The sequence below is a fragment of the Pelophylax lessonae genome (assembly GCF_965119305.1).
Source record: "Pelophylax lessonae genome assembly, chromosome: 10".
Taxonomy (NCBI): domain Eukaryota; kingdom Metazoa; phylum Chordata; class Amphibia; order Anura; family Ranidae; genus Pelophylax; species Pelophylax lessonae.
This window is the reverse complement of record NC_138777.1, coordinates 159,437,454-159,450,681: the sequence shown is the minus strand read 5'-3', so window position 1 is coordinate 159,450,681 and position 13,228 is coordinate 159,437,454. Positions and strand designations below refer to the sequence as shown.

General features: G+C 42.6%; 1 protein-coding gene across 7 annotated transcripts in view; it reads right to left on the bottom strand.

Moving 5' to 3' along the window:
- LOC309565713 (uncharacterized protein) overlaps positions 1-13,228 on the bottom strand; it is a 49,195-nt gene that overhangs the window by 15,802 nt on the left and 20,165 nt on the right. For 2 of the 7 annotated variants that reach the window (XM_082270690.1, XM_082270685.1), the window contains exons 2-3: positions 8,720-8,784; positions 8,141-8,174 (exon numbers count right to left, since the gene is read on the bottom strand). In XM_082270690.1, the coding sequence (XP_082126816.1) occupies positions 8,141-8,174; positions 8,720-8,755 (70 nt within the window). In that variant the 5' untranslated portion in view covers positions 8,756-8,784. Of the gene's footprint in view, positions 1-8,140; positions 8,175-8,719; positions 8,785-8,882; positions 9,255-9,310; positions 9,392-9,751; positions 9,822-13,228 lie in introns of those variants that run through there. The other 5 variants (XM_082270687.1, XM_082270689.1, XM_082270686.1 and 2 more) reach the window with 5 other exon arrangements.

The following is a 13,228-nucleotide window of genomic DNA, read 5'->3' as shown; positions in this document are numbered from 1 at the left end:
CCTACCAGTTGTCCTCACAGTCTCTCCCCGCTCTGTGCACGGCCGATTGCCGGCACTTGCCTTCCGTTTCCCTTCCCTGCGAGTGTTGCGACACAGGGGGTGGATCCGGCGGCAAATTTAAAAGTGTAAATACACAAATGACATGATACAAAGCTGTGATTCTAACTGATCACACTGTATCATGCCATTTCAGCACAGGATTGCACCTGGATACTTTTCCAATGCTTTGTGCCTGGATAATTTTGAACGACCATGGCGTCCAAAAATCTTTTTTTTTTTGTGCAAAAGCGCTTTTAGACGAACTGGAAAACAGCGACAGTGAAATGGAGTTACATGAAGAACTGAGCGATATCGATTCGTGGGAAAATTCGTCATCAGGTACAGAAAGTGATGACAGCGACGATTCTGATGTCTCTTTCTGGCACATAGCTTGTGGAATTTGGGAAGTATATCAAATGATTCTTCACAATTTCCAACTGAGCTATGTGCCAGAAAAAGACATCAGAATCGTCGCTGTCGTCACTTTCCGTACCTGATGACGAATTTTCCCACGAATCGCTATCGCTCAGTTCTTCAAGTAACTCCGTTTCGCTGTCGCTGTTTTCCAGTTCGTCTAAAAGTGCTTTTGCGCAAAAAGAATGCTTTTTGGACGCTATGGTCGTTTTCAATGTTCCAGGCACAAAGAACTGGAAAAGCACAGGCAGGGCACTGGAAAAGTCACCAGGTGAAATCCTGTGGTGAAATGGCATGATACAGTGCAATCCGTTAGGATCACAGCTTTGTATCATGTCATTTAGTGTATTTACATTTTTGAAATTGCCGCAGTTTCCACCCCCCTGCGTTGCAACGCTCGCAGGGAAGGGCACCGGAAGACCGGTGCCGGCATCGGCCGAGCACACAGTGGGAGGACGTCGGGGGAATCGCAGGGGAAGGTGAGTTTTAAAATGTAAAACAACAGATTTCCATGCAAAACAATGTACCGCTTTTAGCACAGAAATCTGGACATAATCAGACCGCCAGGGAGGTTAAGTCTGGGAAAAATTAAAATGTTAGAAAGGAACATAAAATATTTTACTTTCTTCTTAAAGCTTGCAAACTGTGCTTTCCTGGTAAACTGTGCACCAGTGATAATTTTGTCCATAGCAAAGGGCAACTGTTAGGGCAAAATCATTAGTTGACTGTCTATAATTGGTTATCAGGGCCCCAAACCCTTTCAGTAGCTTTCCTGTGATGAATGCCTTCATCATTGATCAATTGGTTTGACAGAAGAGTAAGTACCATTTCACACTGGTCCATTTTTGCAGTGCTTTACAGGGCGACAAAAGCTCATGAAAACTATTCCCTCTTAAAGTAGAACCATAGGCAAACTTTCTTTTTTTTTTAAATTTTGGATAGAGCAAGGGAGGATTATAACTCGTGACAGATTTTTTAAGGATTTTCAGTCCAATGAGTAATAAATATGGGTATACAGTATTCCGTGTGTCTAAATCATAGAATCACAGGGAAATATTTAACACTGGTGAGTCTTTTAACCACTTGCCTACAGGGCACTTAAACCCCCCTCCTGCCCAGGCCAATTCTCAGCTTTCAGCGCTGTCACACTTTGAATGACAATTGCGCGGTCATGCAACACTGTACCCAAAATACATTTTTATCATTTTTTTCAAACAAAAAACTTTCTTTTGGTGGTATTTAATCACTACTGGGGTATTTATTTTTTGCTTAACAAAAAAAGACAGAGAATTTTGATAAAACAAAACAGTTTGTTATAAAATTTTGCAAACAGGTATTTTTCGCCTTCATTGATGTGCGCTGATGAGGCTGCACTGACAGGCCCTGATAGGCTGCACTGGTGGGCACTAAAAGGGGGCACTGAAGGGCATTGGTAGGTGGCACTGAAGGGCAATAATAGGCAGCACTCATGGGCACTAATAGGTGGCACTGATGGGCAATGATAGGCACTGGTAGGTGACCCTTATGATGGGGCACTGATTGGCACTGATAGGTGGCACTGGGGAGCACTGATAGGTGGCACTGGTAGGTGGCGCTGGTGGACACTGTTAGATGGCACTGGGGGGCACTGGTAGGTGGTGCTGGTGGGCACAATTTGCCCTCTCTTCTACAGAATCGATGTCCCTCTGACAGCAGCCGGCAATCATTTTTTTTTCTCCTCACACTGACAGTGTGAGGATAAAAAAAACAGCTGATCACCGGCTGCTGTTTACTTCACATGATCAGCTGTCATTGGCTGACAGCTGATCACGTGGTAAGGGGCAGGACCGCCCCCTTACTCCAATCTGTGATCAGGCGAGTCTCATGAACTCGCTGATCACAGAGCGAGCCAGGGGCGCTCCGCAGGGAGCATGCAGGCCGCTCGTACATGGGAGGAAGTCAATGTATCCTTCTCTTTAAATGTTCCTACAAAGATGAGTGAAAACAAGGAAGACTGGTTCCCTATCAACGTTGCCAACCCCCCTGTAAATTTAGGGACAAATTGTAAAAATTGGCTGATTTACAAACTATCCATAAATGTCCCTTACGGACAGCAGGTCCCTGTAAAAAATATGGCCACAGGCTTGCTTAGGAGCTGTGAATGTGCAGTTCCAAAACTGGCAAGGCTTGGTAGGCTGGGGAAGGGGGCGGGCATGTGATAACGTCATGGCATTATTAAGCGCCTTTTATGAATTACAGGACTGGAGGCCAACACTCCCTGCGAGGGACTTCAGTCTCACCTACAAGACAATGAACTGCTTCTAATCAGGTAATATACATTGGGAGACACAGCGTGGACTGCTTTATAGAAATATCATGTACTTACTGACCTTCCCACACTAAAGTCTGCACAGGAAATGCACCAACCGCCCTCAACCTCCATCATTACTCCCAGTGCCACTGACACCCTCATGGCTAAGACACCAAACCCTCGGGAGCTGTGGCTATATCACCTGTTGTTCTCTAATCTATAGGTGCATTCACTATTGGGCCAGGGCTGTGGGGAAGAGGCTGCTGTCCCCCCCCCCTCATGTTGAGCAGGTTGTCTGATATGATTCAGGAGGGGGTGGGGTGGCACACTCCTGACCCCGCCCCCTTTCCTGGCCTGCATGCTCAGATACAGGTCTTGTATGAATTTTGGTGTGCACCCCCTCCCCAAAATCCATACCAGACCCGAAGGGACTGATGTGGATAAGGGGAATCTTCACACTTTTATTTTTTACTGTTAGATCTCTTGTTTAAATTCTGCTGCCAGTGGATAATTCCCCCCCGCTGACAGCAGGGACAAGTCATGGTTGTTAAGGATTCGGCACCCACCGGTGTCCTAACAACCAGCAACCCTGGCCTGAGCTGTAACATTTAGCAGTGGTAGGAATACCATTGCTAAATGTTTCACTGCCCACTGCAGCCATGAAAATAAAGGGTTTGTTACCCCAACACTTCATATTCCTGATACAGTGCCTTGAAAAAAGTATTCATACCCCTTGATAATTTCCACAGTTTGTCATGTTACAACCAAAAACGTAAATGTATTTTATTGGGCTTTTATGTGATAGACCAACACAAAGTGGCAAGGAAAACAAGTGGAAGGAAAACAAAAAATGTTTTTCAAATTTTTTTACAAATAAATATTTGAAAAGTGTGGTGTCCATTTGTATTCGAGTGGAACCAATTGCCTTCAGAAGACACCTAATCAGTAAATAGTCCACATATGTGTAATTATGGGAGTATCTCACTAAAAATTATATTTTTTGTTGCAGGAGATGCCCAAAATCTGACTTGTATTTTAAACTTCTGTTTCTAGGAGGGCATTCTGTACACCATCTTTTTACAGAATGCCTCCAGGTAGCCATATTACATTGCATTTTACAGAAAATTACAATGCTGCAGATTGAAAAGGTTAATTTATAATAACTTTCAATTACAATGTGACTTGTGTCACAGTTGGATATGCTATTTTTTTCCCCATGAAATTGGAGATACTCTTAAAGCTTATAAGATGGAATGCTCGACTAAGATGAACTGATCTATCAGTCACACTTGTGGGTCCAGAAAAGAAGTTCGTTCAGATCTTTCCTTTTTATTTGTAGCAGCTTCAGTAAGGCATTAGTATACTGGGGGATGCTCTCAGAGTCCTTTTGAACTCTTGTGAATTGCACACAGTGAAGCAGTCTCTGTAAATGTTGCTATCCATGATTTAGGTCACACTTCTATTTCCCAGTTACAACTGTCAAAAAGGTCCCAGGCTGCCTGTTCAGGTACCTTAAATAGGGCCTGGCCATGATGCAATACCATACACATTAGACTCTGCCAACCGGCTCACACTTGCATGATAAACATCTCACACAGGTACAGAGAAAAAGAAGGCAAAGTGGATGGACCATCAACACCGCTGCAACAAGGGTGCAGGACATAGCCAGGTAGAAGTCTCCTAGCATCCTAGCATGTCCAGTCCCATGTCCTTCCGAGCACTCTGCAATTAACTACCTTCACTCCTAATTGTTCAGCGAAGGACATGCATAACAGCACAGAAAACAATTCCAGTGGCCCCTGGCATAATCCAAAGAAGACCCCACAGAGCCTAGGAGAACCTAACCCTAAAAATGTGATGGGCAGCCAATGAATCACCAGAGAGAGGAAGAACCCCATCACCTTCCAGATAAGAAAAGAAAATGAAAAGTGTATAACAGATTATAACAAACTGAACAATTGCACAGCTGTTGTGACTGTAGTTCTAATTCTACACTTCTAGCTTAACAGAGAATTTCATTATTACCCTTTAACAATTAGATGTGATCGAACTTTTGAAAAGTTCGGTTCGACCAGAACACCCGAACTTCCTGAAAGTTCGGGTCCAGATTCCAGAACCCCATTGAAATCAATGGGACCCGAACTTCAGTAATCAAAAAACACAATTTTGAAGCCCTAAAACCCAATAAATGCCCCTAAAAAGTGCCTAGGGTTCTGGGCCATGCTCCAGGGACTATTAATCACACAAAAATAAGTTCTTAAAAATTGTCGTTTTTGATAGAGAGCCAATTATTGAAAAAATTATTGAAAAAAAAAAAAAGATTTCTTTGGATTTAGTGTCTGGGGGGGTCTAAAAAGTGTACCTGTGAAGTTTCAGCTCTGTAGCATGTCCAGAACCAGAAAAAAAAAAGATTGTTTGTCTTAGAATTGCAGTAGAGCCGGGATATGGCTCCGCTATTTTCACACCTGGCCGTTTTTGTTGCAGGCGTTTATTGGGCTTTTTTGTGGACGTCTTTGGAGGCAGGCATGACATCTGAACTTCTGTGTAGGGGTATATATACACATACACACATATAGGTGTGAAAGTAGCGTAACCCTATGCCTGCGCTAATGAAATTATTTGCAGGCATAGGACTCCGCTCCTTTCACACCTATATGTGTGTATGTGTATAAATACATATATGTGTGTGTGTATATATATACCCCTATAAAGAAGTTTCGATGTTATGCCTGCCTCCAAAGACGCCCCAAAAAATGCCCAAAAAAACGCCTGCAACAAAAATGCCCAGGTGTGTTGTTGCAGGTGTTTTTTTGGGCATTTTTTGGGCGTCTTTGGAGGCAGGTATAACATCTGAACTTCTGTATAGGGGTATATATACACACACATATATACTGTATGTATATATACACACATATAGGTGTGATAGGAGCGGAGCCCTATGCCTGAAAATAATATCATTAGCGCAGGCATAGGGTTCCGCTACTTTCACACCTATATGTGTGTATGTGTATATATACATATATGTGTGTGTGTATATATACCCCTACACAGAAGTTCAGATGTCATGCTTGCCTCCACAGACGTCCACAAAAAAGCCCAATAAACGCCTGCAACAAAAACGGCCAGGTGTGACAGGAGCGGAGCCACTACCCTGCTCTACTGCAATTCTAAGACAAATTATCTTTTTTCTATGGCGGTCACCCTGACATGGAAGAGTTTGGTCATCCTGCCATAGCAGTCAGAGTCAGTTCACCCTACACTACACTACGGCCACCTTGACACTTAACACTTTCCCTACAGAAACTAGATTATTAAATCTAACTATAGTGGAAAATAGTACCCTAACTACACTAGATATCCCTTTCCTCACACTATTAATTGCTAAATGACACTTTTGAAGCAGGAGTAACAGAACTGCTTCCAGTCTCTTCCACAGCCCCTGTATTACAGTGCTAGAGATTTGGCGGGGCTATGTTATATACTGGGGGGCGTATTCACTACTGATTGGCCTCTGGTCACTCCAATCACATTCCTAGCATCCTCCTGCCCCCTCAATTGGCTTTTACTGATGGTTCTGGTCCAATCACGGGCTTTTAAAGCCCAGTTCCTGTCCCATTGCATTTTGGTCGGTTCTGGTTGCCGAATTCCGAACTTTTTCCGCAAAAAGTTCGGAATTCGGCCGAATTTCGAACAGTCAATGTTCAGGTCGAACCGATGGTTGACCCAAACCATTCGATCATCCCTATTTAACATCACAAGGATCATTTTCAATTTTGACAGGAGTGTACCTTTACTAACCTACTTTGAAAAGTACTAATTACTGTATTTCTAACACAATTGATCAATCCATAAAATTCTATACATGGTCTCATCTTAAAGTTTTTGTTACCCCAACTATTCATATTTCTAATATGTGATTGCTGTACCTTATACTTGTATGAAAAAGTATCCTGTTCTCTTTATATTGCTTCCTTTGTGTGAAATCCCAGGCGTCCCTGCCAGTCCCTCTGCTTTCCTATTTAAAACTGACCGCACTAAGAAAAAGAACATACTGTGGTCAGTTCTCTAGCTGTGCTGGCCAGACTTGTCCTGACACAACCCCCCGCACAGCCATTCACTGGGAAGATCACTGTACTGCTGCTTCTCCTCCCCCAGCTCTTAGCAGCTGAGAACAGAGGACATGTGACCACCTTTAAAAAAAAAGGTATTTACAGTATAATGTTTTTTTTTTTTAATATCTATGCACAAATGTTTTGCCTTTGATTTCTGTTTTAAACCTGATGGGTTGTTTTACAAGGTGATCATTTACAATCACTTTAAGTTACATCATACCAAGTTATGGATAACACATTATGGTATGATATATCACATATGACACATTTGCAATTTAAACCAAAATTTCATAAGCCAAAACCTACATATTAGGGCCCAATAATGTACGTTTCAAGATATAATATCCTAATATATATGAAATCCTACAGCAGAAACTTAGGCATAGTTACATTCATTTTTGCAAATGTTTTCTATTTTTTTCAAATTTGTTAATGATGCTAATTAATTCATATTTTGCACAACCACCTCTACAATGGGTAGGACAGCAATAAAAGCCCTTTTGCAAGTACCAGATTTTTCCTGCTGTGTTCCTGTTGAGGTGATGTCACTAGGTCTCACCATCAAAAACGCAAATAGCAAAAAATCATGAGCCAGGTTTTATCCTTCCCTACTCCCTATAAAATAAATAATATGTTTTGGAGGAAACCCAGACTGGAGTTGTAATCTTCTGAATTATAACACAATAGATTGTAGCTTTGATCATCTTTTTTGGCAAGAGAGCACTAATGGGCCATACACACTATAAGATTTTCTGAAGACTTTTTCCTTTAGATTTACCAAAACCAGATAATATGAGGTCAAACCTAAAGACTTTCAATTTGTATGCAATCTGGCAGGCCCTTGCACTACATAGAAAAGGTAAATCTGAAGGAAAAGTCTTCATAAAATCTTATAGTGTGTATGACCATTAAGTGACTGCAAAGTGTGTACGACTGCTCCACAAATGTAGTTTTAGGGGCTTAAAAGATAGCCAACATACAAAACATGCATTTTTCATCTTAAGTGCACAATTTATAGTTGGGTTTTATATATTCTGTTAATTTTTATGTACTAGCAGGCAGTACAATTTTCTATGTTTGGCATAGTGTTGGGGGCCATTTAGACTAGGATACCCTTTGAGAATCCAAACAGAACTTTTCTTTATGTATGACAGTGTATTGGGCAATTCAAGGATACCCTGTGAAAATGCTCACATAAAATGGATACTCCAGTGCTATTTTACTATTATGCAAAATTGGTAAGCAGATGACAATTAATGACTGCAAAATAACATAATTTACTTACCAGTGAATAGGTCTGGCTTGCAACATCCTTTGTTCTATAATGAAAATATAAGATGTTAGAGTTAGATATAGACATAAAAGTTGTGGCTTCTCAGTAATTTTTATCTGTTGCATTCCACATATGCATGTTTATGATGTTTAACTCATTGTCTATTGTGAAAATATGTGAATGTTCACAGTGCAAGTGCTAGGCAAGTGCACATCAGCCATTATACACTTCTACATTGAAGGGAGGTTGTAATTACTACACAGGGAGGGTGTTGTATGAAGCACATCTAGTGGTCACAGAACACACCTCGGTCCCACGCTGGCTGGGTGTGCATTACAAGCTGCATTCTTCGTGAACACAATAGAGTTATTATGCATGTGCTAACGACCCTATGAAAACTGGGGGTCATTATAGGTCTATAAAGATACACGTATTCACATATTAGCATTTGCAATGATTCTGCAACTAAAAACCCTAGTAGCTACGGCAAAAGAAAGCTGAAAAGAAAGATCCTACTAAAATGTGTTTTAAAGTTATTAGTGAGCTCCTGGTCCTGTTGGGTTTCTACCCCAGATGCCTTGAGTTTCTTACCCCTGCCATTGGAGCTGATGTGTAGAGGCTTCTCATGGACTCTGCCAGTAGGAACAATACATAACCTAGGGAACAAGATACATGAATGTAAAGTTGTGTTCAGGAAAATACAGACAGCTGTACAAATGTATAACAGATATGAATAGAAGCAGAAAATCAGTACAGAATTGAACAATTTCATGCTGATGTGGAAACCTGAAGAAAAAGGGACAAAATCAAGAGTGTAATGAATGAGTCGTGTCCTGTGGGAGGACAAATGAACAGAGATAGCACCCTCTGACTCATTCTTCCACCTGTAGAATGTCTGTTCTACAAGCCATTTAAAAATTGATCTCCCCTGCAATACTGCTTTTCTTCCTCTACGTCTGCTTCTGTCTCCTTGTCTATATGGTCTGTAGAGCCTCACATCATCCCCCTTTTTTTCATTAGCACATAATGTTATGTTCAGCCACCCTCATTCCCTTTCTGTCTCATTCCTCTCCTCCTTGCGTGATTGCAGAAGGTGTCAGTCCTGCCCTATGCTTGCCCTAACAAGCAGTGCTCTCCCACCCTCCCTGCAGAATCCCATTCCCACCAGCCTCCCTCTCCCACCCCTGGAATCGAAGTATCTTTGAGAGCGTTGAAATGTCTTCTTCCCATAGCAACAGCAGAGAATATGAGCTGAACAGTGGAGCTACACCTCCCTCCCTCTCAATACTTCACCCTCCCTCTATAGGAGCCTTTCTTTTACTCTATCAATCTATTTATCTATCCATCTACCCCTTTTCTGTAACCACCCTCTTGCCTGTGTCTGCAGAAGTACCTGTTTCTGTGCAGTGCAGGTCTAAAATATACACAGTGTGCGCATTGAGTTTTTCGAATCTTTCTCCCCTGCATTTTAGCTTTCTTTCTGTGACCCTCTCTCTTTCAACCTGTTACTTCAAAAAGCTGTATGAATTGAAACGTCACTGACGGATGGGCTTATTGTAGTCCTACAGGCTCTACGCTCAGTCAACACGCTGCATGTAAAAGGGTTGGACTTCAAGAACTCACCTTAACCATTTAGTCGTAAAAATGTCAGCTTGTGTGTTAAAGTGTAGCTTCTCGTGTCCCTTTTTGCATCCTCCCCTTCTTGTGTGATTGCAAAGATCAGAGTTACACAATTCTAAACCAACATTTCCTGCAGAAACATTAACCCTTACGATACAGAAAAATACCAATGTTATGTGTAATACGGGCGGCATAAAAAATGATCACTCTCAGTTCAGGAACTGCAGAAAACGACACAGTCTAGGAGAGGCATCTGAAATGGATTTGGCACAAAGTGAACCCTTCACGAATTCAAGAATTGTAAAATCACAAAATCCTGGAGGTTGGGGGAGGTCAGAAACCCAGATGGTGTCCTATCTAAATGTTTGACATCCCTAATTATTGTCCATGTGAAAAGGAGTGAACTGTCATGAGAGCAGGTGGCATGGAATCCCTTGGGGCATGGAGTAACCACTAGCTGATTTTCACCAAGAATTCCAGTGGCGGAGATGGGTTTCCCTGCATGCTGGTGTCAGCTCATAACCCTCAGGTTTACTCTGCTTAAACTGTGGAGATTAAACTGTGCAAACAGTTGTGAAAGCAATGCGGAGAGTCAGCAACGGGCAGCAACGATAGGACAATATACCAAATAGGCCAAAGCTCTGGGCAGGTGTCAGACAAACAATTCTGAAAAAGAAAGCAAAGGTTGGTACACAGGAGATTGTTGGTGGCAGTAAAAGAAATAGTGCCCCATTGTTTGTATCAGCGTTAGGAAAGTGGTGCGCTTTGGTGTCCCTAGGACACTTGGTGGTCAATTTGCTAAAGGCAAATTTGACTGTGCACTTTGAAAAGTGCAAATGCACTCTTCCAGTGCAGTTGCTCCAGAGCTTAGTAAATGAGCAGAAGCTCTGCTGACTGACTTCCATCATCCAATAATGTGCAAACAAAAATGTGTTTTTAAACTTTCCTTACACGTGATTGGGTACTCTTTGGAAAGGGAGGCTTTACCTCGTTTACTAAGCTCTGGTGCAACTGCACTTGCAAAGTGCACACTATATTTGCCTTTAGTAAATCAATCCCTTGGTGTCACTGGAAAGAATTGTGCAAGTGGGTGCTGCTCAAAAAAAGGCTAGCCTTTTGTCATCTGGCCTACTGGCCAGAGCTTAAGGAGCTTGGGTTTAATTTAGAGTGTAATGTTTGTGTACTGATCTCTCTTTTACATGGAGCCAGCACACCCAATGATTTATTTCAGTGGTAGTCAACTTTTTTGATATAGTGAGCCTCAAGATACAAAGCAGGATATATTCAAAGACTGATGGTATGATACAAAAAATAATCAGATTGTGGCTATAATGCAAGAGATGGTCAGAGACTGCAGACATGATACAGGAAATGGTCAGAGACTGTGTACATGATACAAGAGATGGTTCAGAGACTGTGCACATGATACAAGAGATGGTTCAGAGACTGTGTACATGATACAATAAATGGTCAGAGACTGTGTATATGATACAAGAAATGGTCAGAGACTGTGTACAGGAACATCTTATTGGAGTTGTTAGAAACTGAGGACATGATTAAAGGAGACGGTCATTACCAGGAGACATATTACATGAGACTGCTAAAAATCACTGTTATAACAGGGTAATAGGGGATATTATTGTCTGCAGGGGCCCTGAGGGCCACACAGAAAGCAACAAAGAGCTGAAGGTTGGGCACCAGGGCTTTACTTGATGCCTTGCGTTACTAAATAATCCTTCCTGTGCTCCAAAACCTTCATGAGAAAACCAATGAAAGTTTGAAAGAAGGTTACCCCAACATTTCACATTCCTGATGTTAGCCTCTTGTACTTGTGTAAAGATTACCCTGTTTTCTTTGTATTTCTTCTTTTGTGTAAAACTCATGGTGAACCTGCCAGTCCAGCTGCTTTTCTATTTCAAATCTGACCATGCCAGGCACGAGAGCACATCTTTCACAGCATGGTCAGTTTTCTGGCCGTGCTGGGAGAACAGCCTGCTTGTCCTCAAATGATCAGACATCTGCTGCACTAACCTCCCCCCCCCCCGGGCACACATACATACACACCGCAATCCCTGCATAGCCATTTACTGGAAAGATCAGTGTAATTTATATTTATATATATATATATATATATATATAAACACACACACAATATTGTCAAAATGTATTAATAAATAAAATAAAAGCTATAGGTTTACTGGCTTACATACCAATTGGTAGTGCTTTGAAACACCATTACTAATTGAAGTGTGCTATGGTTCCTAATATACACTATATTACCAAAAGTATTGGGACACCTGCCTTTACACACCCATGAACTTTAATGGTATCCCAGTCCGTAGGGTTCAATATTGAGTTGGCCCACCCTTTGCAGCTATATCAGCTTTAACTCTTCTGGGAAGGATGTCCACAAGGTTTAGGAGTGTGTCTATGGGAACGTTTGACCATTCTTCCAGAAGCACATTTGTAAGGTCAGGCACCAATGTGGATGAGAAGGACAACCACCTTCTCCCCCAAACTGTGTATCTCCTGCTGGGGAGATGAGCCGGCTGCTCCAGCTCCCGTACCCTGACCTGAATGCTGGGACAACATTTCCCTGGTATTGTCTCCCAGGTGCACAGATCCTTGCTGGGGAGGGAAGACAGTTTCCTCTGCTCTGACTGTTGGGGAGGGAGGATGGGTTCCTCTGCCCCCTTGTCCTTGGCCTGCAGCTTGGGAGGAGGCATGGCTTCCTCCCGTCCCTGCATCTCTGACTTCTTCTTTTCCAGCATAACTGCCACCTTACCACCCTGGACCCCTGGAACTGCTGCCGGTGTGGGGCAGAGGTCTGTAGCACTTTGCCCTGATGCCAGGGCATCTGCTGGGTTTGCAGACAAGGATACGCAGAGCTAGGTAGTACTCTGCCCTGTGGCCAGTGCTTCGGCTGGAGAAGTTTGTTGTAACTCCACAGATGATTCTGGCATGAAATCCCATGTCCCTGTCAGTGGTGTGGGAGGAAGGCCAGCTGCTTCTTCCGTCTGGAAGGCTGAAGCTGGTGTTGGTGCTGAGCAGAGATTGGAAAAGTTCTGCCCTGATGCCAGCACTTCAGTTGAAATTTCAGTAAATGTTACATCCTCTGTTGAAAAGTCAACTACATCCATGTTTTCTGGAATCTGTGGCTGGGGAGTGAGGACAAACTTCCTCTTCAGCTGCGGAGATGAGCCAGCTGCTCCATCTCCCGTACCCTTATCCAGCTGCTGGACAGATGCATTCCTCCATTCAAGCTTTTCCTGTGCAGAAACAGGTTTGCCAAAGTGATTTAACAGTTGCTGTATCTACCCATAAGAGCTATGCTTCCATAGCTGGAGCCGAGCAAAGCACGCTGTTACTCTGCTCCATCACTGACACGTCAGTCAGATTTTTAGAGCTGTCGGGTGGTACTTCCTGATAGTTCCATTTAAAGGGGCCATGCCCTGCTGCTGAGCAGAGTCTAGCAGCCCT